The 26,243-nt window shown below is 50.8% G+C and overlaps 1 protein-coding gene across 4 annotated transcripts; it reads left to right on the top strand.

Annotated features, from left to right (window-relative positions):
- The first annotated feature begins 1,138 nt into the window (after positions 1-1,138).
- Positions 1,139-26,005, top strand: MTURN (maturin, neural progenitor differentiation regulator homolog). 4 transcript variants are annotated; one of them, XR_004957354.1, is made up of 4 exons: positions 1,139-1,335; positions 10,498-10,620; positions 20,861-21,392; positions 25,226-26,005. XR_004957354.1 is itself a non-coding variant. In XM_036246915.1 (4 exons), the coding sequence occupies exons 1-3, from the start codon at positions 1,174-1,176 to the stop codon at positions 10,995-10,997; spliced, it is 366 nt and encodes a 121-aa protein (XP_036102808.1). In that variant the 5' UTR covers positions 1,139-1,173; the 3' UTR covers positions 10,998-11,020; positions 20,861-20,961. The 4 variants fall into 4 exon arrangements, 2 of the variants coding, with proteins under 2 accessions (XP_036102808.1, XP_036102807.1); XR_004957353.1 differs by lacking the exon at positions 25,226-26,005 and adding an exon at positions 23,847-24,528 and having other exon boundaries at positions 20,861-22,756; XM_036246915.1 differs by lacking the exon at positions 25,226-26,005 and adding an exon at positions 10,917-11,020 and having other exon boundaries at positions 20,861-20,961.
- The last annotated feature ends 238 nt before the right edge of the window (positions 26,006-26,243 follow it).

The following is a 26,243-nucleotide window of genomic DNA, read 5'->3' as shown; positions in this document are numbered from 1 at the left end:
ACAAAGTTTAAAGATAAAAGCTGATTGAATGTTTGTAGAATGGGTGTTATTTAACATGTCGCTGCTGGTACTCATTCAATTCCTGCGGCGAGGGCTCTATGCAAAGCATTTTCTGCAATCCAGCAATGCCTGTCGAGTCTGAGCAGCCAGGGAGCATTCAACAGGTGCAGTTGTTGGGCATGTACTCTTGCTTTAAAATCTACTTTCTTCTCTCCACACTAGCAGCTGATCATTTTAGGTTGCAATATGAAGTGAAGCTGAATAATAGTTAAGACAATCTGAGGCTTATTTCTAAGAAATAGCTTTCTGTTGGCCGGGGCGGGGGTGGGGGGTGGGGTAGGGTGGAGGGCATCGTCCTTTCCAAATGGACATTCATATCACTATCTAGGTATTTAGGGGAAACATTTCTTTACATCCATTGGAGGACAGAGATTTGATTCTTAAAATCTCCGTTTCCCCTTAGATTTTCTCAGCTCCTCCACTGCTAGCCTCAGACAAGGGACAAGTTATCTACAATTCTGTGGGTGTCCCCTGCATTTAAATCGTATTCGGGAAAACGCTTTTCTGGCCTTCTTACTCCAGATAGAGGCTAGCAGGGACTACCAGCTTTCTCTGCTTCTCTGTAACCAGCAAAGCGGCCGGTGTCGGGCCACGCTGTGACGTCACCTGGCTCGCAGGCCAGGGCGCAGGTCTCAGACTCCGGTGATTGGCTGGGGTCCATGACGCCACGGGTCTGGGTTGGCCCCGGCCTCGCGAGGGCCCCGGGATGCTCCCGGTTCCTTTCTTTTAAAAGGGGCGGGGGTGGAGTATTGGGGAGCCCGCGGGGCTCCTGGCCCCTCCCGCCCCACCCCGCCCCGCCGCAGCCCGGGCCCGGCCCGTCCGCGCCAGCCTCCGGGGCCGCCCGAAAGGGGGCGGGGGCAGAGGCGGGGCGGGGAGGAGCCGGGCGCGGCGCAGCGCGGTCCCTGGCCACCGCCCACCCGGTTACACACAGCATGTAAACAGAGCCCGCCGGGAGGAGCCCGGGGACCGGAGGGAGCCCGCGCTGCCCGGCCCCGCCGCCTGCCCGAGAGCCCGCGGAGGAGGGCGCCAGAGGAGAGGAGGGCGGGCGGTGGAGCGAGCAGGAGGCAGGCGGCGGAGAGGAGGCTGAGGGCGCGGCGGGCGCGGCGGGCCAGGATGGATTTCCAGCAGCTGGCTGACGTTGCGGAGAAATGGTGCTCCAACACGCCCTTCGAGCTCATCGCCACCGAGGAGACCGAGCGCAGGATGGATTTCTACGCCGACCCCGGCGTCTCCTTCTACGTGCTGTGTCCGGACAACGGATGCGGGGACAATTTTGTGAGTGCTTGTGGGAGGGACCGCAGCAGCGCCAGGGAGTGTGGCTGCGCGGCCGCTGCCCTGCGCCCGAGCTCCCGCACGCTTGGGAGGCTGTGGGGCGCGAGGCTGGGGGGGCGTAACCGGTCGCTGCCGCGCACCCCGGTGCTGTGCGCTCCGCAGGGGAAGCCCCCGGGCCGGCGCGGCGGTGTCAGAGCTCCGGGTGGGGCCGGTGGGCGGCGGGCAGGAGCGCCCTTAGGATCCGGGAAGCCGGGCTGGGGTGGGCTGTTTCGGGGACGCGACCCCGAGGCCCCGTGCGCGGTGCTTGGCATGGAGCATCTCCATGGTGTCCCGCGTCGCACCAGCCCGGCTCGAGGCTTACGAACCCTCCCGCAAAACCCAGAGTCCGGAGCTTTCCAGTCCGGGTGAAGAATCCCGTTCCCCTCCCGATGCGCAGACACAAGTCCTCCAGTTGTCCCCTCCTGGGGAACCACACCCGCTCCCCAGGTTATTCCCAGCTCTGCGTGTTTGGACACAAAGCCTCTGTCCACACTAGCGATGCCCCATCTCCTGGACCTTCTTTGCGGAATTACACCCTGGATCTTAAAAACGCACGCGCGCTTGCGCACGCGCGCGCGCACACACACACACACGGGCACGCCTATCCCCTGTGCTTCCATTGCTCCTCGATGAGGTTCTGAGTGGGTTCTGTCCGGCTGAGGCGGCGGTCTCGGTCCCCCAACGCCCTTTGGTTTCTCCAGAGGAGAGGGAATTCCCCATCTCCACTCCAGCCTCGGGGTTCGGAGGGTCCGGGACCTGGAACTGCTGTGTCCAAATCTTTGACTTTGCATCCTGCGCCCACTTGGGATCTTGGCGCTGGCAGCTTAGGAAGGGGGTGAGGAGGGTAGGGGAGTGGAGGTGTGAAGATTGGGCGAGCATGGGGCTCCATGAAGTGTTTATAAGGACGGGGCGGGGGGATAATAGTCCCCAAATGTAAGATGGAGGCGACTGTGGGCTCGGATTACCGTGTGGTCACCGGCCTGAGCCTGGAGCTGGCGCTGCTGTCGCCGCTGTGGACGGAGGTGGGGCGGCGCCCAGACGCTGCATGGCCCTGGCTCCGGCTCCTCAGGTGGGGTGAGACAAAGCTGCGCTGAGGTCCACGCCACACTCCTACCCACCGATGGGAAGTTCTTGAAGGAGTTACAGAGACAGCAAGACCACCTTTCCTGGTCCCACAGAGAGGGTCCTTGCAATAGAGCACGCCCCTCCCACCACCGTACCCCACCCTGCAGAGGGGAAGCACCCACCTGGGCCCAGCCCCCGACACTCTGGAAGAGGAATGTCCTTGGGTGACAGCCAGATTTGAGTTCTGGCCCTGTGACGCGGGTCTGTTGCTGTCACCCAGCTCAGTTTACACATTAAAAAATGGGTATAGCACTGGCCGGTTTGGCTCAGCGGTTAGCATCAGCCCCTGAGACCAGTGAGTCAGGGGGTAGATTCAGGTCAAGGTCTAGTACCTCGGTTTCCGTGTGTCCCCGGCCCTGGTCCGTTCGTGTGGGAGGCAACCAGTCGATGTGGCTCTATCACATCATGTTTCTCCCTCTCTTTCCCTCCCTCCCACTCTATCTAATGATAGAAAAATATCCTGGGGTGAAGAATTTTAAAAAAGGGGTATGATGCCAGGGCTGAGGAGATTGGATGGAGAAAGCGCCTAACAGTCTCCAACCACAGCAAGGGCCCCACAAATTTGGATCTAGGGTTCCCTGAGTTTAGAGCTTGTCTCTTTTTTTAAAAAAAGAACTTCCATGTTCTCACTTGTAAAATGAGGTGAATCAGGATGCCTCCATCACAGGCCCTTGTGAAAAGCAAGTAAGCTATAAATATATTAAGAGCACTGTTAACTGTAGTCAGAGTAAGTGTTATTTGTTATTGGGAAGGGTGGGAGGTCATTACAAGGGGATTCTGTCCATTGTAAAAGTGTGAGAAAGCCCCAGGGGGCACCAGGGTCCAGTGACCTGCCATGTTAGGAGTCCCTCCCAGCCCTGGGCTTCCCTAGCCCCCACCCCCCCCCATCCCGGTGGCCTTTCCCCTCCTTACTGCTGACCCAGGGCAAGTCTCTGGAGGTTCTGGATTTTATGGGGAGATTTCTGCACAGCCTTCCAGCTGGTACTGAAGGAGACACCAGGAGAAAGTAGTCCAGGGAGAGGAAGTGGGTGGAGAAAGTGCAAGGCCATCCTCTTGCCTTGGATATGCATATGGAGCCATCCAGAAACATCACGGATATCAGGCCTTTTTCAAGACCACCCATATTTTCAATGTTTTCCAACCTGTATGAGTAAAATGCTTGACCATATTCATTCACTGACAGTTAAATGCAATCGATGAGGAAGAAGGAAAATGAGGAAAGGAATTCCTTTCTCCACGTTTCCAGAGGCCCTAATGGACAGGTTGCCAACCACTGGCCTTCCCTTAGCCCAGACCTCTGCTCCAGTGTGCGCCAGGCCAGGTTTGTCAAGCTGCCGCTGGCCGCTAGTTAAAGGACCTGGGCACCAAGTAAATGTCCCAGCTGCCCTCTTCTCCCTTCCCAGGGAAATCTGTTAAGCATTAAAAGGACTTTGAGATGATTAGAATTCCTAAAACCTGAAGGGTTTCTTAATGAAAGTGTTTACATAGCATTTCTCAATTTACAAAGTGTTTTCACATCACTCATTCACTCAACAAACATTTATTGAGGGCATATTTTGCACCAGGCCAGGGCTACCTGGAATACAAATAGGGTCTCTGCCCTCATGCTCCTGGGGCCATTCTACTATCTAAGACAGTGCTGGTTAGTGGTTAATAGCACACAGGTTCTGGGGTCAGGATATATGGGTTTGCACCCCAGCGCCCGCCCCCATCCAACTTTATGCCTTAGGGGAAGTTATTTAATCCCTCTATGCCGTGATTTCCACACTTGTAAAACAGGGATGATAATATTAGTACCTTACTAGCAGGCATGTTTGGAACAGTGCCAAAATGGGGGTGCCTCTGGCAGGGTCTCAGGATCTGTTTAAAATAGAATCCAGGCCATGTCCTCACCACCCCCACCTCACCTGAACCGACTTCCCAGCACTTTTACAGTAAAACCTACACCCTGGCCCTGACTTCAGGCCCATGCGTGATCTGTCTCTTACTGCTTCTCTGATTTCACTTGGGCCATTCATCCGTTCTGCTTGCGATGTTCCTGCCACACTGGCCTTTCTGGTCTTCAGACCAGCCAAGCCCAGGCGGGGACTCTGTACTCGCTGTTCCTTCGGCCTAGAACATTCGTCCCCCACGTCTTTGCGTAGCCAGCTCCTTTAGCCGGTGGGGCCGGGAGAAGCCTTCTGACACACACTTCCTCTCCTCAGCCTCAGTCTTATCATAGCATTCATTGGTATTTGATAGTCTCTTTCACGCACTACCATTTATTTTCTGCCTCCCCCACGAGACTCGTGAGAGGATGACCTTGTCTTATTCATCACTGTGTCCCAGCACTTGGAACAGTCAGACTCGTGATAGGTGCTCAGCCCCCCATGTTTGTAAGATTGAATGAATGAATGAATGAATGAATTCATTAATATCTGTAATGAAAACAGATATTAAATTCAAAAACGACAACATCAAAGGAGCAATAACAACAGCTACTATGTGTGGGCAGTTCACCATGTCCGCACAGTGCTCTGAGCACGCAGTTTACATGAGCTCATGTAATCTTAGTAATCTACAAGGAGCTCTGCAATGATCTGTTTTACAGATGAGGAAACAGAAGCACAGTGAGGTTTACTAACTTTCCCACAGGGTTAGTGGTAGAGCGACTTGAACCATAGCCCTACGCTGGAAACATAGCACAGGAGTAACCGCTGGGGACCCAGTTCTGACTGCGGGTTCAAGGGTGACTTCTTGAGCCTCAAAAATTCTAGGAGGTAGGTATTCTTATCCCCATGTTATAGGAGCGGAAACAGGCTCAGTGGGTTTAAGGGACTCATCGAGGACTGTCCCACTAAGTGGTGACAGTGCCAGGACTTGAGCCTACGCGCAGAGGCCTGTCCTTCCCACCATGCAGAATGTCCCACAGGCAGAATCAGGCCAGTAGCTCCAGGGGCCTAGGAACAAGGACTTCCATTTATTTCCCTCCGCTGTGGCAGCTCCTGGGTCCCTTGTGAACTCTGTCCCCTCCTCGCTTCACAGGCCGTCCAGTCCACGCTGTCCCTTTTCACACTGCTGCTCCCTGTGGATGGCTCCTGAGGTCAGAGCCTGGGGTGACATGAAGCTGCCAGTGTCCTGCCCGCTGAGAGTGCCTGGCCACAGATGTGACGGGGAGGGGGCCGAGGAATCAGACAGGTGGCACACTCCCATTGCCAAGTCAGAATGTCCTGAGGGCTCTGCCAGGTCTGAGGAGCAGGTTGGCAGGCACCGATGTGCCAGCCCGACAGAGAGGCGTGTGTGAAGGTGTGCACCCGACCCTGGGCGTGGCAGCCCTGCCCTCCCTGGGGCCTGGGTGCCAACGACTGGGCCAAGGAAAGATCCCTGTTCTGCTTTCTCTGCCAACCCATCAAAACACGTTGGCAGAGAAAGGATCAGAAACTGTGTCATTGGACCCTCCTCAATACAAAAACAAAGATCGCAGTTGTCCTTGTATTAAAGGAAAGGTTTTATTTCCAGAAAAACTCTAATTTACCTTGACATGTGTGCTCATAGCTATGTCTATTTTTTTAAAAATTTTTTCCATTTTCTTTCTAGGCATGTCTCTTAACTATGTGACCAAGTAACAGCCTTTTGATTTCGGAGAAAATATGACTTGTTGAAATGAGATGGCATTGTGTTTATATGGTGGGATAGTGGAGAGAAAGCACTTTTTTGTATAATTCATACTCTACCCTCAGTTTCCTCATCTGTCATGTAAATCCCATTATCATGGTGAGGACTAAGTGGGGGTGGGGGCCGACTGCAAAGCTGTGGGTTATTTACATAGGCTGTTTCAGAAAGGAGAGATGTCCTTCGGATATTCAGGGGGAGGTTAATCCTGGGGAGAGTCAAGTTGTGCTAATGCGAGTTCAAATCAATGGGCATAGACACTGACTGGACCCCTGCTAATGAGAGTCAGTCTGCAGGGTGCCTCCAATACTGTTTTTAACCACCCTGTGAGTAGTAGTATTTTCTGTGTCTTGCAAATGAAGGAGCTGAAACTCAGGTTGAAGGGTGTACCCTGGCGATGTCCTAGCTTTGCCCCTTGCTCCATGTGACCACAGACAAGTTGCTTAACCTCTCTGAGCTTCAGTAACCCCCTTAGTAAAACAGATCAGTGGCTGACATAAAGAGCAGCTCATAGGTTTGCCAGCTCTTCCCACCCTGTGCAGAAATATGTTGAGTGGCCTGAGTGGGCTTGTGGCTTTTATCTTATGCCGTCTCTTCTGTGGACAGCCATTCCTTTGGGATAAAGCCACCACCGACTCAAACCGGTCCCTTGGCACTGATGATGGCAAAAGACTCTCAAGTCGGGACTACAGTGCGAGCGAGGCCCATGGCAATGGCCCTTGGTGCTCAAAAGGGGATTTGTAGGATGGAACGACCTTGACGATCTAATACCCTTTTTGGATAAGCTGGATACTGCCATCTACACTGTAGAAAACAGAAAGGTGCTGTTTTTCCTCTTTGTAGATGACGTGTTTTCTGAAGCTGGGCAAGCTTTGATAATGAACTCCAGCCCAATTTAATAACAGAAAGAAGGGCCTAGGCGGCCTGTTCTAAAAAAAAAAATCCAAGTTCTCCCCGAGGACTGGCAACTCCTAAGGGGCAGGAGTCCTTAGGGGAGAGCCCGCTGCTCAGGGGAGCTTCGGGAACGCCCTCATCGCAACTCATGCTGTCCCGAGATTTGGACTTGGTTTTAGTCAGTAATGACATTCAGACGTTTCCGTGTAATGCTCACCCCACCCCCACATTTGTAGTTAATCAAAATTCTGCTGTGCTTCTGGCTCTCAAGGTGTGGTCCCAGATCCAGCAGCCTGAGCATCACCTGGAACCTGATGGAAATGCAAATTCTCAGCCCTGCCCCCACTGGCTGGTCCCCAGGGGACCCAGTGGTTGTGGTTTAATGAACCTCCAGGTGACTGCTGCACCCTAAGGCTGGAGTCACACTGCTTTCCTGTCCTTCACGGAGCCTGTGCTTGGCATGTCTCCTGTTGGGACACCTGAGGTCTGACCTGCCTGGGCTCTCACAGTGCTATCGGAAAGCCAAGACATCAGTACCTACATTTCTGTTTGCCGGGAACTACTGTACATTGTTCAAAGCCGCACGTTCTCTGACCCCTATTACAGTTTTTTCATGGCCAAAGTGGGTGTTTGGTTACGCATGCTTCAGATAGCTTCCTAGCTGAGTCCTGGTGGCCATGCCCTGTGGTGCAGGGCTCCAGGTCTTCCGTCACCCTTTTGTCCCTGTACAAGAGTAGACCCAGAACCTGTCAGCAGCGTCAGCCCCTCTACACAACAACCTTCTTGCCCTCCGCTGGTGTTGGGATGGGCCCCTCTGTTTTTCCTAAGCGGTAACCACCCTGCCCCCGCAGCCCCTTATCCATTGGATCTGAAGATCTGTTTGACCTGTGGGCACTGATCACCTTCTGTGTTGGCACAGGTCTCTGGAGGCAAATCTGCGTCCTGTTCAAGCAAGTGGCCAGGCCCACTTACCCTGCACTGTTTGCCCTAGTCTCAGTGGGTTCTCTCTCATTTTCCTTTCGTTGTTTTCCTTTTGTCCTTATTTTCCCAACTGCAGACTTATTTTTTTAGTTCATCGTATCTTGTACTCTGTGGATCTTTGCTTAGTTTTGGAAGGAAACAGTTGCTTTTGTTGTGAGGCACGTGCACATGAAACAATTAGCATGTAATAAGTGGTGTGTTTTAAGTGGCCACGAACAGCTGAGACTGTTTCCAAACGCCATGCTCTCTCACATTATCACAGGGGCAAGGATTCAGTAAAAACTGTTTTTTAAACCCACAAAACCAACCCGACAGGGAATCCAGGGTGAGTTAGTCAAATGAGGGAAGTTAGGGCAGACTGGATGGAAAATCCTTTATTGGGTGTTAAGTCTTCCTTCTCCAAGATATACTCACAAACCAACAACTCCAGAAACGAAGCAATGAAAGTGCAGCCTGAACAGTCTCCTCGTGAGGTCCGAGATGCCCAATAACACTTCACCAAAGAGAGAAACTGATTTCCAAGCAGAGGTGGGTGCGCTACAATTCTGATATTGTTGGTGCGATACGCTTTCCTTAGTTTATAATTCAAAACCCAAATGCACTTTTAAAAAAAACAGGTATCCAAGTCATTTATGGAGACACCTACTTTTGAATGAACTGTAACCCAAGTTGCCTTGAATAACGTTCTCCGTGAGGTCACACTGGGTGTCTGATTTGCTCAGTGTGTGACCTTAGCCATGTGGCAGGTGGAAAGGCCAACAACCCCACCCACCCCCATTTTCCTGCAGACTCAAAAGGCGAACAGGGTACTTAGTTCTGCCCTGTATTGAACGGCCACTGGGTGCCAGCCAGGCAGGTGCGGGCACTTACTAAACGTATTACTTTGTACCTAATCTTCAAGTCCAGGGAAAATAAGCTTTCCGTTGTATTGTGTGGTGCTAGGTGGTAATCCCCTCTTGAACTTGGATAGGAATTTGAAATGTACTTTTTAAAATTGGAATATGAACATGGGTGCTGAGCAGAACGTACATGAAAGTGGGACTTCATTGTTCTTGCTGAGTCCCCGCCGATTGAGAATCAAGTTCCGCATGGACGCAAGAGCACTTTGTACTCTGCTTTCATACAGTGTAAGAGACAATTTATTAAATGGCATGTCAGTGGCTCAGCCACTCTAAGGGTATCTAGTAGGGCACTGTGTTCGAGCTGTTCTCTAAGTTAGAGAGTCTAGAAGTTGTCGGTATCAGGTCGAGGCGGAAACTACTTCGGAATGAAATAGAGCAGCGTGTGTCGGAAACGGGCCTTTGCGTGTGTGAAACACACATAATTGGCTGGAGAGATGGCACATTAGTACCTCATTAGTCTCTCCCCGATCTGAGCAGGATTTTAAGTCTGTGGATCTAGTTCTTGGACATGCTGCCATGAGAAGGAAGACGGTGAAATGTGTTGATGGAGTGATGGGCACATAACTTTCTGGGGTGATGCCCCCACCATTTGTATTAACGGGAGGGCGTAAGTGTGTGCGTGACGTGGACCCTCTCGCCACCTGCTTCCTAGTCCCTGCTTCTTGCTCTCCTCTGCCAATGTCTCCCTCTCTCCCAACCTCTAAAAGCAGTGTTGAGCTTTCATTAATTGGTCCCCTCTGAACAATGATTTGTGATACCGGGCAGGTACCCTGATGTTGTCCCGGTCGCCCAGTGCCAGATCTCTCAAGACTGTTTCTTGGGCTTATTCCAGATCCTTGAACATTTATGGGAGAGACTTGCCTACTCTGAAAGATGTGCTAAAATGGATATCCTCACATGGATAAAGAAAAGAATAACTCGTCTAGCCTTAAGAAAAAAATAAAAACCTAAAGTCAGTCTCCTCTTGGTGTATGTTAACATTGTGAAGTGATACTCGGGTATGATCCCTCGTAAATCACTTTAGGGAAAGTCAGCTTTCAAAAGGGCCCCCTGCGCCCCCCCCCCCCCCAGTGACTTAGTGACGACTTTTCTGTGTGTCCTCCTAAATTCATTTCATTTTGAAGTGCATTTACCATCACCCCCGCTCCCAGGCTAATCTGGGTAAAGAATGTCTTATTCCAAGTTAGTGGTTACAAACTAGATTTAATTAATCCTTCAACCATAGCTGAAGGCAAATTTAAGGATCATGTAAGCTCATGCTTTCTCCTCCCTCCTGTTTCATAAGCACCCTTAGCCTGACTGGAAGGGGAGGCAGTGGAAATCAGGGGCAGGGGACTGTGCACCCCACTGCCCTTTTGACAATATCTGAGCAGATCTGGTGCATTGAGCAGGCGAGGTGATGGGCCCAAAGCACTGGGCTTTCTGTAGGGTATACGTTTCCTGACCCCTCTGTGCAAACAGGTCAAGAATGAACGTATGACTCTTACTCTGGAACGGCGGCCTTCTTCAGATCCGCTGTATTCTGCACTGAGGGTAATGACTGCCTCTCTTTCCCCCCCTTGCCGGTGGACAGCACGTGTGGAGCGAGAGCGAGGACTGCCTGCCTTTCCTGCAGCTGGCACAGGATTACATCTCTTCCTGCGGCAAGAAGACGCTCCAGGAAGTCTTGGAAAAAGTCTTCAAGTCCTTCAGACCTGTAGGTGTCTGCGTGGCTTCTAAAGCCCTTCTTCTCTACCGTGATTGTGCTTTGAATAGCATGGATGTGGGGAAAGTGGGCAAAACCTGGGATGACTAATTGTTTTCCTCTTGTCTGCTGGGTAGCTTCAAGATAGCAGCTAGAGGAGGGCGGGAGGGAGGGGAGACGGATGTGACACAGCTGTTTGGTGCGGGGATGATGGTTATTTCTAGCACCACTTGAGTGAAGAATCTCTGACAGCGCGGGAAGCAAACAGAGCCTTCATGACACAACTGAGTGTCCTTGTCCTCATCCAGGAGACAAAACCAAAATGCTTGGGAGCACTCGCATGTTCTTACAGTGGGGAGGCCTGCAGGGGACTGCCAGAGGCTATGTAAAGGAGGTACCTCCATGTCTGTGGGTAAGGAGGAGGGTGAAACTGATGCTGGGTCTATTCTTTTCTCTTTTTGTAAACTCTCGTTAGAGAGCTTGTCCCCTACCCATCCACCCCCACCCCTCAGGATTTTGGAATCTGTATGTCTGTGGCTCGCTGGCAGTGTTTTTATTCTTGCTGAAACGCAGGTAACATGAATCCTCACCCCTGTTTTGAAAATCACCTGTTCCCCTTTATCATTATTGGAAGATAAAGTCAGTGTCGTGACACTTGTCCCAAGTTCAGTTCCACACCCGCTATACGCTACCTGGTCAAGGATGTTTGCTCTAGAACGTCTATTCATTTCTTTCTGAAATCTTTTGAAATAAAATGTAGCTCTCTGTTGAAGTCTTCAAGTTCGTCTTGAATTTCTCTGAACGTAATAGGCATGGCTGCATAACAGACTGTCTGGTGTTCCAGTATTTCAGGGTTTGTACGTCTGTCGCCATTTGTTTTGACTGGTTCCCACTCCTGCTATTGTGTTTCGGTGTCTGTTGGATTTGTCTGTTTGAAAATTTACATATAAGAGTAAATTGAGGCCTACGCTGAGGGTACCTTCCTTCAGAGAGGGTTGTTATTTGCTTCTGCCTGGGCTTGGGGGCCCTGGCTGTCTGAGAGCACCTTCGAACAATTTTAGACCTGGGGTTCTGGGAGCCCTGCAGGTGATGAGAATCCAGTCTACAGGTCTGCTTTCCTCTAGGTCACCCTTGTCCTGAGAGCTGGCTTAGCTCCGCCTGCCCTGCCAGCCCGCCCCCAGCCAGCCCCGCCCCAGCCAGCCCCGCCCCCCAATCAGCACCATTCAGGCTGCTGAACCAATATCACAGACGGGGTGGCTTAGAAACAACAGAAATGTGCTTCTCACAGTCTGGGGCTGGGAAGGTCAAGGTTGCCAGTAGAAGTGGTGTCTGGGGAGAGCCTGCTTCCTGGTTCAAAGGCATCCTTTCAATGTAACCACACATGGTGGAAGGAGAAGGGGTCTGTTTTATAAGGGTACTAGTCCCATTTGTAAGGGATCTGCCTTCCTGACCCAATCACCTCCCAAGGCCCCACCCCCTAATACCATCACCTCAAGGGTTAGAATTTCAACATGAATTTTAGGGTGACATAGACATTCAGACTATAGCAAAGGTATAAGCCTTTGCTTAAGGAGTCCCAGCTTAAAGTGGGGATGGTTTATCACAGTTTGCTCCTTTGGGAGACCCTGGGTTTGACTCTGGTCCCCCCAGCGTTTAGACTAGGTCAACAATGCAGTCAAGTTCCTAGCTGTTTCTTCTCGGTCAGCAAATACCCTCCGGACAGAAACAGCTTTTACTGTTAGGCCTGCCTCTCTAGGTCCTGGTCCTTCAGTAGATTCAAGAAGGGTTCTCCGGTTCACTCCAGCTCTGCTTCTCTGTGGAGAGCTGGGCCCAGCCACTTCGCCCACTATTACAAGAACTGAATTTCGGTGGCTTTTGCCCACACTCTGTCTGATTTGTATCATTTGTCCAACCAATTCATTTTAAATTGTTTAAGTTTTCGCCCTGGCCGGTTTGGCTCAGCGGTTAGAGCGTCGGCCTGCGGACCAGAGAGACCCGGGTTTGGTTCCCGCTAAGGGCACGTACCTCGGTTGCAGTTTGTCCCCGGCCCTGGTCGGTCGTGCGGGTGGCAGCCACTCGATGTGTTCCTTTCACGTCGATGTTTCTCTCTCTCTCTCTCTGTTCCTCTCTCTCCCTCCCACTCTACCTGAACAAAAAATGGAAAAATGTCCTCGGGTGAGGATAAAAAATAAATAAATAAATAAATTGTTTAAGTTTTCTAAGCTCATTGGGCTCACTCACAGTAGATCTTTTGGCTTCAGAGGGCTGCTGTGTTGCACTGTCATGTCCAAGGTGTAGTTACTGATACCCGCGGGGCACACGGCACCTCTTACTGCTCTGCTGCTGACGCTTGTCAGACGGATGAAAACCTCGCCCTCACGGAGCTTAAATTCCAGAGAAGAAAGGACAGCAGGGAGTGTGTTAGTGGTAGGTGCCAAGGAGAAAAACAGTAAGTCAGGGAACAAGGGTAAGACGTGTCAGAGGTACTTGCATTTTGATTAGGGAATCAGGAGGCTTCATGAAGAAGGTAAGGTTTGAGCTAAGCTTGCAGGAAGATGAGCCACTGGATCTAGGGGAGAGCTTTCCCAGTCGAGAGAACAGTGGGGAGATACCGGTGTTTGAGGGACAAAACGAGGAGGCCGGTGTGGCCAAGTGGAGGGGATGGTGGGTGGAGGAGGACATGAGTCCGAGGACTTTCAGGAGCTCGTGGGTCGCAGGACTTGGGATTTTCCCCTGGAGTGACGGAGCCACCGGAGGAGTTTGAGCACAAGCAGGGTGGACTTGGCGTTCTGAAAGGCTCCCTCTGATGAGCTGAGAGTAGGCGGTGAGGGGGTGGGCAGAGTGGGGGAGCGGCTGGGAGGAGACTGCGAGAAAGCCGTTGCTGTCACCCGGCGAGACGGGGTACGGACCTGGATGGTCACAGTGAAGGTGGAAGGAAGGGTCAGTGTCTGGAGGTGCCTTCAAAGTAGGGTGGATCGGAAGTGGGGTGTGATGAAAAGAGAGAAGACAAGGATGACTCCCAAGTTCCTTGCCGGGGCCGTGCAGGGAATGGTGGTTTCCCGAGTTGGGGGAGGCTGTGGGAGGGAACGTTTAGGGGTGATACTATCAGGATCTTCGCTTTGGACACGTCCTTGTTCGAAATACTATTAGGCATCCAAGTAGAGGTATCCAGATAGGCATATTTTTAAAAATATTGATTTTCCCAAATCTTAACCAGAACAAAAATATCAATTAGCAAATGAGATCGACTCTGCCGCTGGGTTCCTCACAGGGGTTCCGTTCATTTGCCGGCCGCCTGGCTGGCTTTACATGGTTGTCCTCCCCGGGGGCAAGCAGAACACCTGCAGGGTTAGCTGGACTGGGGAAGGTGAGCTGCCACCAGAACTCGTGTTGTTTTTTATTTTACTAAGACCATGGCTGTGTTTTAGCAACAAGGCAGCCACACATAAATGGGTGGGGGGGGGCACTCTCAAAAAATGCAGATGCAGATGCATAGTTGAAAAGAAGCCAATTGGCTGAATATTTTCGTTCACGTCAACCTGCTGCATGTCATGGAGACACACAGATACGATTTAATGTCGTTGGGCTTCTAGGGTTCATTTCTGAAGCAGAGTCTTAGATCATGGGCAGGAACATGCTCCCAAGGAGAGGAGGCCTTGACCCAGAACAGCGCCCCCTCTGGCGGAGAAGGTTTTGTGTGCTGGGCACCCTCTGGCGCCCGTGGGAGGCACATTCTCAGGGTTGGTAAAGATGAAGGCACTCCGAGGTCCGGGTTTCTGTCAGCCAGGGTGGCCCCAGGAATAACTAGAGGGCTCGTTACAGAGAAGAATGAAGGGCGGCTGGAGATCAGTGGGGAGACTTCCCCCCTCTCCATCTACACTGAAGAGTGTATTTCTTCCCACTGCTGCCATTTACCTTTTTCTTAAATATTTTTATAGATTTCTAGAGAGAGAGGAAGGGAGAAGGAGAGAGTAAAACAGATGTGAGAGGAACATTGACTGGCCGCCTCCTGCACACCCCCTACCGGGGATGAGCCCACAACCTGGGCATGTGGCCTGACCGGGAATCGAGCCGGCAACCCTGCCGTATACCGGACGATGCCCGACCAACGGAGCCACACCGGCCAGGGCCCCCTGCTCGTTTGATACAAGGGAGGTTGCGCTTAGAAATAAGACACAGGGAGGGGTCTTGTCCCTGCTGTAGATGGGAACATTTGCCGGAGTAGCACATGCCCCAGCGCTCCAAGGTGGTCGGGCAGGTGAGCTTCAGCACACCATCTCCCTGGAGACGTGTTGCTTTCTGTTTACAGTCAGGGAAGCCACGGGAGAAACGCTGGCGTCTCAGAACAGCCTCATTCGTGGCTCTGAATCCGTTTTCCCTTGGCCAGCCCTGCAGCCGCTGGCCTGCGTGGTCTCCAGAGAGATAAGGACGTGCCTGTTGCCAGCCTTCTGCAGCCGTGGGGGCGTCAGTCAAGCAGGGTCAGTTAAGTTTGCTGAAGCCGTGCCCGGGCCAGGGCGGGTTGTCGTCTGGCCTTCCTCGGCCATCCTGCCCGAGGTGCTGGGCAGGCCACTTCGGCTCTGGAGGTTTTGACATACCAACCTCCTAGATGGTGCTATCCCCCCGCTGAAATAACGTCACCGTCAAAGCCACCCTCCCCAAGAAATCCGTGGCTGGATTTGGAAGGAAAACAACAAGTTATGATTTTTTCACCTTCTAACTCTTTTCCTCTGCTTCATCACATTTTCAACCAAGTGTATTGATCGCCTGCATTTGCCCAGGCTCTGCTTTGAAAGGCGAGGGCAGGGCACAGTGCCCTGCTCGTGCCCCCAAGGAGCTGACTGCGGCAGGGAGACAGCCACAGAAACATAAGAGGAACTCCGTGTTACCAGACAGAGTGTTGATTTTGGTCCAGACGCCCTGCTGGGTACTCACTGTGCGGAACACGCCGCGCGTTCCTCCCTTCCCCGCTCTGCGTCCTCCACTTTGCCAGTTCTTCGCGAGCTATTTCCTGAGAGGACATCAGCGAATGTGGACTTCAGGGTGCTGTTTGTGGTCTCTTTCCCCAGTTATGTGGGATCAGGCTACTTCACTGATGAGGAACCTGAGCTCCGGGGGCAGCAGTTCAAATCCCAGATCTGTCTCTTGACGGCTGTGTGGACTTAGCCAAGCTACTTAACCTCTCTGTTTCTCAGTTTCTTCATTTGTAAAATTAGGAAACAATGACAGTAGTTATCTGAGGGTTGCTGTGATGATTAAATGACACAATTCTTGTGGGGTACTTAGCACAGCACGTTACACATGATAAGCACTGAAGAAAATGCTGGTGTGGATGGGGACACGAGGTAAAATACTGGTGAGAAGTAAGCAGGACTGAGTGAGTCATTTATAGGCTCTTAGATTCTCGGTGGAGAGAGAAAGACACTCACAAAGGCTCTTAGTACATGCTTAATGGAGGCACCTGGCTACTGTAAAGGATGTAAATGAGGTATTGTTGGGGTGTTATAGTGAAAAGTTTATCCGCATTGGTTTGGGCAAAATAATAAGCACCATGCAGTAGCTAACCCACACTCACTGTGTTACATGCGCTCCAAGGAGGACAAACGGACGGGTGCTCCGTCCCCTGCGGTGCACCTGCCCAAAGCCTCTGGCACAGGGTGCCTGCCGGGTGATGTTTGTTTCCTTCTTTTCTGTCTTTTGTAAAGTTTCTCTGGTGTCACAGAAAACATTTATCATCAGGAACTGTGTTGTGTTTCTTAAGAAGCTATTTCGGCTGCACTGTCAGAAGGGCTGGGAGCATCGGATGTGAGCGGGCTCACCGGGGAACCAGATGGCGGGCAGGGGCTTGGTGAGGAGGTGGGACCTGAAGAAATGGCAGGATCTGAATGCTCAGAGCGGGAGAAGGGCTGGCCCAGGAGAAAGACCAGGAAAACCCATGTTGGCTCCTTAGCTCAGAGTCCTTAGAGATGTCCCCGGTGGGGGAAATAGTTCGGTCCTGCCCCAGCCTGTCGGCTCCCGGGCTGTGGCCCCTGAAGGGCTGCTCATACCTGCTCCTCTGCCGTGTGGATTCGTTGGGAGTTTCAGAAGCAGGCGAAGAACATGAAGGCCTGTCATAGCCCAGCCATCCTGCGAGGCCGTGGTCTCAGTTTCTGGCCGTCACTGCTGTTAGGAAGTGCTTCCCGGCAGGGCCAGGGCTCTGGGTGACCGCATTTGCCCATTTGCTCCACTGCGGGGACTCGTGCCCACACCTACGTCTGTCTCCTTTCGGCTGGAACGTCATTTCCAAACAGCACGTTTGTGCCGCGAGAGCACCCGGCAGGCTGTCACTGCCACCTGTGAGTGGGCGGGCGTCCCTGTCGCCCGTCAGTAGCCTTGACCAATGTGCGTTGGAAAACCTCTGGAGTCCTGTGTTTTTCTTGCTGAAGTGGCCCTCGGCTGACAGTTGCTGGCCATCACGTGATCGAGCTAGATAATAAAAGAGTGGTTATGGGTCTAAATAATGGTGATCATGCCCCTCACTTTTCCCCTCCGTGTTTTCGTGTCTTTTATTGAGTGACAGCTGACGGACTGCCCCCAGTTGAAAACAGTTCCTGGGAGGAGAGAAAGCTACCGTTGCCGTTAGCTGCAAACCCACCCTTGTCTTGGCCCTTTCGCATTCTCTCAAAGCTTTACTTTATTCTCTTGGGTGATCAGCTCTTCCTCCTCCTCCTACTAGTGCTGTGGACATGAGGGTCAGGAGGCATCTGTCGCTGCGACAGTTTTGTGTGCTGTTTTGGTTGATGTCACTTGGATGGCGCTACCTGGAGTTCGAACTTGAGTTCCCCAGGTCTTGCTCTGCCAGACCTTGGTCTCTGGAGTTGCTTTCTGGTCTCTGTGTGACTACGTTGCTTTCCTCTCCAGAAGCGGACACTTCTACAGAGCAGTCCCCCTTACTGGCATGAGCAGGATGGGTATTTTCAATTTGCCACCGACAGCTGGAGGGCCGGGGATTAAGCCCACAGAACCGTTGGTGAGCCAGGAAAAGGCCAGTTCTCGCTTCTACTCTTAGTCTGATCGAGAGCCTGGAAGAAGAGGAGGAACCCATCTGTGGACGCTGCTCACGGGCCAGAAAGTCTGATAAGAGAAGGCTGTTCACACGTGTGCCTTTTAATAAAAGACACCGAATGCTGACAATTTCAGTTGATTATGGCTTTTGGTTTTTGCTCACATTATAAACATTCAGCCCCTTGGTATTTTTAGAAAGTACAATGGCCACTAAAAGTAGGAGACTACCTGCTGCTCGTGCCCTCTTGTCATCTTGCCACCTACCCTTCCCTTCCTGGCGTCAGCAAGACAGACCGACCAGGCCTGGCGGGGGTCTCTCGGTACCACCAGCATCACAGATCATGAAGATAAATAGTGACAAGTTCCTCAGATGCTTTATTTATTTATTTTTATGTTTTTCATCCTCTCCTGAGGACATTTTTGCATTCATCTTCAGATAGAGTGAGAGGGAGAGAGGGAGGAAGAGAGGGAGAGAAACATCGATGTGAGAGGGACACATCAACTGGCTGCCACCCACACGGCCCCAACCGGGGCCGGGACAATCTGCAACCAAGGTACATGCCCCTAGCAGGAACCGAATCTGGATCTCTCTGGACCGCGGGCCGACGCTCTAACTGCTGGGCAAAACCAGCCAGGACCCTCAGATGCTTTCGTATCTCAATACTCAGAGTGTGGTTCCCGGACCAGCAGTGACCCTGTCTCCTGGGGGCTTGTTAGACCCGCTGAATCAGCATCTACATTTCCGGTGGGTCCCTGGGTGGATCACACACAGGAGAGTACGGGAGCTGCTGCTTCAAGGAGCCTGCGGAACCACGGTGCTTACCGAGAGCTCCGAAACCCTAACAGGTTGACTGTGTCCCCAAGGCAGACACCTTCTCCCCTTTTCTAAAGACCCCCAGCCCAGTGTCTCCCAGTGGAGATGACAGATGCTCAGCGCCAACTGAATATGACTTCAGCTGGTTTACACCACTTTCCAACAGACCTGGAGTTAGTCCCATAGATATCGACACTCTCTTGAGTCTGCAGAACTTTAATTCTCAAGGGTCGGCATCTCTGTCTTCTCGGTACAATCCGATCTGGATGGATGGGCCCCAGAAGTTGTTATGTGATCACAGGTTGTTCTGAGGAAACTTGGTGGACAGCAAGACCCAGGAAATGCCAACACTTGTCCAGAGTGAGCATAAAGATTTTTTTTCCCAGTCAATTGAAAAAACTGTACTGGAAATATGAATTAATGATGATAACTCTCAGCAGTAATGTATATGTACCAGACAGGATTTCTTGGCCTGTCTCCTTGTCCTTAGGAGAACGTGTGGGCGCGTGGAAGCAAGGACTCCGGGATTCTCACCAGTCTGTTTGCACGCCTGTCTCTGATAGGTCTTCTTGACTGTTCAAAATTTGGATCCAGAAGTTAAATTTAGACTTACCCACCATCGATGGGAAGAATTGCCAGACGATTACGTCTGTGTGATATCATTTGCAATCCCAGGCAAATTCTGGTTCAGATGGTTCTTAACTTTTTCTGTCTGACTTAATTTGCTTTTCAAATAAAAAACTGGATACCAGAATATAGTCACCTGCGTTCGTCATAACCAACCATCTTTCCTCTCTCTAGAGGCGAACTCGAGCTTTTATTCCATCCACCAGGAGGCGGAGGGGAGGCGGAGTAGGGGTAAGGAGCTTCTCCGTCTCCCAAGCACACACACGAGTGTTACAAACTATCTGGACGAGCTGAGATGTGCTCCTCCTGCCCCAGGCTCCAGGCCGGCTGTGTCTCTGCAGTCAGCCGCCGTACTCCGAGCCCTAAGGAGAAAGCGTGTGTGTGCAGTGGGCCGCGTCCACCCTGGCAGACCACGTGCACAGTGTGGCCAGTAGTGCCCTGAGTGTGTCCACAGGGCCCGTGAGACCTGCAAGGGTTGTGGTTTGAGAATGCGGAGGTGAGGCATTGTCTTGACCCGGACTCCGCTTAAACTCTCCCATCAGCAACTGGGGAGGAGCGGGAAGAAGGGGTGGGGGTGGCAGCGCCCCAAGGAGGCAGTGCCAAGTAAACATGGGCCCACCTTATTTTCCTGACTTTGTGCAGTTAGAGTTTAGGTCAGAGGGTCATTTGGTGAAGTTGCCTCAGACTGATCAACCAAGGATGGAGTGACCCTGGGAGAAAGTCCGTTGGCCACACGCATCCTGTAATTCTCACTGAAGAGCCAGGGGCTGGACGCCCACGACCACGGACGAGGCTCGGGTGCCAAGGTCACGGCTTCCTGCCAACACCAGGGCTTTGGTTCATGTTGATCAGGCCCGGCAAACAGCACTCACAGTTTCTAACCAAAGGCCAGCCAGTGCTTTAAGAAAATGTTTACTGTGCTCGACGGCTGTGGCTCGGTGGCTGGGCGTCGACCCATCACCATGAGGTCGCCGGTTCGATTCCTGGTCAGGGCACATGCCCAGGTTGTGGGCCAAACCCCCAGTGTGGGGCGTGCAGGAGGTGGCCAGCCAATGTTCTCTCTCATTGAGGTTTCTCTCTCTCTCTCTTTTCCTCTCTCTCTAAAATCAATAAGGAAAAAAAAATTTTTTTTAAGAAAATGTTTACTGTGTATTGTGAATTTCCCTGATGATGACTAGAGAAGATTTGGAAAATACAAAAAGATTAAAAAGGAAAAAAATGTACACATAATCACGCTGTCTAAAATACACTCTTAAAATTTGGAGGTATTTCACTGAAGTCTTTTTTTCTATGCATTTGTGTATAAATTTAAAGAAATCTTTGTCAGAACACACAATTTTATCATGTTCTTTTTACACTTGGGAGCATATTTGTATCTCATTAGATTATTAAAAATACTACTTTAAGTGGCAATATAAGATTCTATCTTTTAGGCATGCCATAATTTATTTAACCACGTTGTTGGACATTTTCATAGTTTCCACATTTCTATACGTGTGTTAGAAATAACAGCAGCTGTGTTTTTAGGGGAGAAAATGAAGGGAATAGATTTTTGCCATCCTGATGGGACAGTCAGCACTATTCATTGTACTACTGCAGGTGGTCAAGCAAGTTCACAAACGACACTGTAGTGATGGACTCCCGTGGGAAGTCCATAGCTCCTGCGCTGAGTCCGATCAAGTGCTGTTGAATTGGGAGCAGATGCCTGTGGTGGTCTTCCTACCTGGGGCCCTTGGGTGCTCATAGCTGCTTTTCTTCTCTCCCCTGCAGTTACTGGGGCTTCCGGATGCAGATGACGACGCGTTTGAAGAGTACAATGCAGACGTGGAAGAGGAGGAGCCAGAGGCAGACCACCCCCAAATGGGGGTCAGTCAGCAGTAAACTTGCAAGGGCTCCCATCTGACAAGGAGTGAGCCCGTGGTACCCGAGGTGGGGTCGTGTGCTGCTCCTGGGTGAGCTCTTCGACACAGGATGTCCGACTGCCAGCTTCCAAATTAAAATGAAATACCTGTTTCACGACCACAAAAGATCTGGGATGAGCTGTGCTCAGAAGTGACCTGCGTTTGACTCCCGTTTCAGTGGGTTCCCTTGGAGTTGTCCTGGTAGCCTTGGCCATTTCGAATTTAGTCCATTTTGTGGCTGACCATTCTCTCTTGAGTTTCTGTTGGAGAACTGACATTCGCTGACTCGAATGTAGAGAAATCTGAATGTATTACGGACGTGTTTTGAGTCCCCAGCAGGTGACTTTATCGAGGGAAAGCATGGCAGAGAAGAAATGCAGTCTGCACTTTTTATGTATCTTGTAAGTGTCGTTAAGTGAAAGGGTTTGCTTATAAAGCATGAGTTTTAATACCTAGTCATTACATTGCACAAGTGCAAGTCAAGGACAGAAAAGGGTCATCACTTAGCTTTGGGTGAAGAGGGTAAGGGAGGCAGAGAACCTCTCAGCGGGTTGCCATCACTGAGTTACCTGGATACGTGGCGACCAGTTCATGGTTGTGTAAACATCCTTGCCTGGTCGATTCTTTTAACACACGCTAGTTCCAAAGCCACTTTTAAAGTCTTAACAGTGGAAAAGATAAATGGGGTGACATCAGTTACCGATTTCTTTAAAATGTTTATAAACCGTCCCACATATAAAATGAAACATTTACCTTCTTTCTTTACAATGAGACGGCAACTTGTTAAATCATGAAAACATCCAGAATCCAAGGGCCACTTCAACTTTGAAGCCATAGATAAATTTAATGGGACAATAAACCAGGATAACATTTTTAAAAATATGATGGAATCCTTTTTTAATCTTTTTTTTTAAGTTCAAGAAAAGGATCCCACTGTGTGATTTATTTAAAAATTGTAATCAAGTGCTTCGAGAAACCTAATTGCAGTGAATTTTTAAAGTGGGAATCTTTCGACAGCAGGTGAGCTTGGCTCAGAGGGGAAGGTTTAATGATAACTCACAGAGATCACTTAGCCAACAGATACTTCCGAGGTAAATCCTCTGTCATGCCAACATGGACTTATTTAAAATATTCATTTTCTTGGGCCCTTCTGCATCTCTGGTCCTAACAACATGGGGTGCCTAATGCTTTTACAACACTTCACTAAACGTAGCGTCCGGGGTGGGGATGTTTTTAACATGTGTGCCTGTTAGGCTATCAAAGTTTTGAGTAAAGAAGGAAAAAAAGCAGCCGCCTCAGAGACCACAAAGCTTCTGGGAGTCTTGTCGGTCTTCCAGGCGTGTCGGTGTAAACCTGATTATCTCAACGTTTTCTGTTTAATTGGTGCTGTGAGGAGCACATCTGCTCATGGTCAAATCGTGCACTGCGGTTTTAAGTCGTTGGGTAAAATAATATAGTGGTTTCCATCTGTGGGTCAGTGGCAACATTTTTTTTCTTGTCTTGGGAAAACATGTTCAAGGTTAATTTCAAGTAAAATGAATTTCCTTCCAGGGAGGATATTAACAAAGCAAACCTTAATGATTCATCCGTGGAGTGAAATGGGCTCGGGCTTTGCTCCCTCGTCTGTGTGCTGATTGGCTCCAGACCTGAGCACAAGTGTCTAGCTGTTGCTCGGGTTGGGTCATCTTTGTTCTAACCCAGTAGGCGGGCAGAGTGACTTCTGCAGCTGAGATGTAGGAGCTCGACTAGCGTGCTCCCTTCCAAGGTAAACTGGAATTTTGTATGTAGTAGAGGCTTAAAATGTAAATTTGCATATGTTTGAAAATGGAATGGACATTGATGTAAAATGTATTTTATCCAAAAAGTGTTTAGGTTTTGACCAAATGCATTTTGGTATTCTTCTGTGAATGTTCTGTTTATAAGAATTGAGCTGAGGTAGACTCAGCCATTCACTGGGCTGGGGAGAACTCTGGAATTTGCTTTGCCCAGGAGTTGGGGATACCATCGCTGTATGTTACTTATCTCCCTGGAAAAACCCCAAAAGGCATTAGCAAATGGGATTGTTTCCTCTAAAACTTCCTTTTCTCTGTGCACATCCCCACCAGTGCTCACCCACACAGGTGCGCACGTTCGGGTCACGTGTGGCAGAGACTTTGCACAGTGCAGAGTTTCACCCGGTCGGTCAGCATGTGAGCAGCCTGTGGTTTCTGCACAGACTTCCACGGACACATAAACACCCTCCTGGGAGGCGACAGACAGTGGGAGGAGCACTGACCCAGCAGTTAGGAGAGGGGCCTGGGTGCGGGTGCTGACTGCCAGCAACCACCTGACCTTGGGCGGGTCACTTAACTAGCCTGAATCAAGGGATGTGTGCCCTTCCTGCTTTACCCACTTGTCTTCCACAACTGCCTTATGGTGTGTGTGGGCATGAAGAGCAACAGTCCAGGAGACGTGGAGGGAAATGAGCAGGAAATAGATTTAGAATCTCACTGTCCTTAGGATCCTAGCCACAGGGCCACCTGGGGACAGGTTTCTGTTGGTCTGTGAGCATCCAAGCCCCCTACAACCCGATCCTGATGGCCCCAGAAGGTCTAGAAAACAGACTTGTCTCAGTTGTACATGCTCTGCCTCTGGGAAGGCTGTTTTATTGTGCCCTGACAGATTGTGGCCTTGGAAGGGGAATACGTTTAACTTAACGGAGAGGGGGAAATTGCATGAAGAATAGCTGGAAGAGAGTGACTTTTACTTTTTGCCATCTCATCCCATGGAGAGAGAGAGAAAGAGGTGCGTGTGTGCATGTGTGTGTGTGTGTGCAGGTGTGTGAACAGGGAATGATTGCTTGTTGATCACTGCAGGCCAGCTGTGAAATCAAGCCTAATAACCTTACCAGACCTTGATCCTGGGTTTGAGTGAATCACAGAGACATCTTTCTGATGGCTGCTGGTTCCTTTTCTCTGTCTGATCATCGTACCGAGCGGACTTCGGGGAATCGGAGAGAATTATGGAGCCAGGGAGGGAGGTGAGACCCTGCACAGTGCCTGCCACACTCCAGATTCGGTTACACTGCGGTGTCCACCTCCCCCGCCCAGGCTCAGAGCAGCACGTACTCTTGTTCTTCAGTGACCAGAACACGCAGAGTCTCTTCTTTGGGCAACTCTCCTTGTGTCCTGGTGCCAGGATTAGGTTTCCAGTGCGCTTAGGTAAAAACCTCTCTCCTCTCATGGTCACTGTCATTGTTCACATGTGAGCAGAACCATTCCCTGGTACAGTCATGTCTCCAGATACTGTTATCTGGTTCATAAGAGCACAGAGTGTGTGGACCTGGGGCGCTGTGCTGCCAGGTTGTGTGATGAGCGTCATCGGACTCTGCCTCGCATGTGAAAACGGACACGTTGGGAAGCTGGCCTCAGCCCGTCTGATTTCCCGTGATTTGGGAGGCACGTAGGAGGAGGCAGGACTTAAGTCTGGGGTGGGAGAAGATGAGTAGGGGAGAATGAATGGGACGATTAGGGTCTGATTCTTTTAGGGAAAAAAAAACCAGAACAGAAAGCCAGGAGGCAGCTATCACGTAAGGTCCAGGAAAACTCTTCATGCGAGCCCACAGGAGCCTGCTCTGCCCGAAGGGCCTGCCTGCGTGTTGCAGAGCGAGGCTCGTGTTGGGAATGGCTTTGTGGCTTTGAAAATGCCCCCGGCCAAGGAGACAGCGGGTGTCCTGCAGTTCTGGTGGAGTCCTTGTCCTGGCTGACCGTGAACAACCGGGACCTTGCTGTCGCTGCAGGGGAGACATGGGCCAGGAGCACCCCTCCTCTGGCCAGAGGCAAAGCCCACCTACTCCCCCCGAGCTCCAAGGTTGTAGAAAGAGTACAATTAAAACTCACATGGGTCCCATATCCCTCTTCCCTAGAGTGGGTGTGAACTCGAGGTGTCTGCCAACTGCCTAGTCTTCAGATTACCAGAGAAGCCTGCTGTTGCTTGGGATTAAAAACGAATCCTCTTCCATAGAGACTCAAGTGGTTATCTTGGTTTTGTGATACCAGGTATAACATGAAAGGCTGAAGTCTTTTAGATTTACACAGAATAATTCTAAAACTTGCCAGGATGCCAGTAGCCTCTGGTAGCCATGGCAACGTGGTGCCCATGGTAAAATATCTATAGCTCACGTTCACTGGGCAAATTGTTAAATAATATGTTGTCTTTGATATATATTTTTTTTTTATCTGGATGACAAAAATAGAGAACCTCCGAACATTTCGTGTTAGAAAACCCATCGAACGCGCCGCGGAGCTGAGGAGGCGTAGCAGCCAGGAGCGCACCAGGCCACAGGAGCACAAACATTTCATTCGCTCAGAGCTGTGTATTCACACGGTACCCAGAGAAGGCTGGCCGTCTGTTCTTTGTAAAACCGCCTTTCCTGGTTTTTCCCTTTGTTTCGTTTCTGCTTCTCACTATTTAGGTGTTCCTTGTTATTGTAAGCACCTCGGGTAGCCCGGCAGACAACGGGAGCCGCTCTGCAGTGGCAGCGAGTTAGGGGAGAAGGGACGTCGTCGGTTCCAAGCCAAACCTGAGACTGTGAGCCAGTCTCCGCTGGTGTGTGACAGCCGGGTAGCCATCGAATGAGAAGCAAAAGCGAGGACCGGTTTGGAGGGTTTTTCTTGGGCAAAACGAAAAACAAACGAACGAAACAAAACGTTTCCTGCAGGGTGTGTATGCTTTCTTTGCCTGTATATTTCCTTTCAAAGAAATCTCTTGTAAATGACAAAACCGTGGAATGGGCTGCCAGAATTCGTTGACTTTGTTAGACGCTTGCAGCCGTGTGAATCCCAAATTGAACCCTGTCCACATCCGCTCCTTTCTCCGGAGAGAGGATCTCATCCAACGATGTAATTACCATACGCTTGCTATTAAAGAGCCTTCCAAACACTGGAGACGGTCTCCTCTTATTCCCTGCACCGTGGCCCTGGAGGACACCTCATGTGATAGAATCTAGGAACAAGGAATAAGGACTGTTGGCTAGCTCTGTGGTTGCTGTTGTTGGGGCTGGTGGCGGCGGGTGGGGGGTGCTGGCGATGGGGGAGTGAGGGAGGAGGTGGTTATATGAACCACTGATATGATTCAAATGTTAATAATTGATGTGTTTTGAGACATGAATATATCTATTCAGATGCTGTTGCTGGTGTTCAGTAATTTTCCACTCTTTCTTCAAACTAGTCCATTAGGTTTCTATGCGACAACCCTGTCTTTTTCTATCCTAG

This window comes from Molossus molossus, unplaced genomic scaffold (genome assembly GCF_014108415.1).
Source record: "Molossus molossus isolate mMolMol1 unplaced genomic scaffold, mMolMol1.p scaffold_m16_p_7, whole genome shotgun sequence".
In the NCBI taxonomy this organism is placed as follows: domain Eukaryota; kingdom Metazoa; phylum Chordata; class Mammalia; order Chiroptera; family Molossidae; genus Molossus; species Molossus molossus.
The sequence above is the reverse complement of the archived record's forward strand: the minus strand, read 5'-3'. Positions and strand labels throughout refer to the sequence as shown.

Excerpts from the sequence above, each read along its gene's own strand:
- MTURN (XM_036246914.1), top strand. The coding sequence starts at position 1,174 with ATGGATTTCCAGCAGCTGGCTGACGTTGCGGAGAAATGGTGCTCCAAC. Across the intron at positions 1,336-10,497 it reads ACGGATGCGGGGACAATTTT|CACGTGTGGAGCGAGAGCGA; the intron begins GTGAGTGCTTGT and ends GCCGGTGGACAG. Across the intron at positions 10,621-20,860 it reads TCTTCAAGTCCTTCAGACCT|TTACTGGGGCTTCCGGATGC; the intron begins GTAGGTGTCTGC and ends TCTCCCCTGCAG.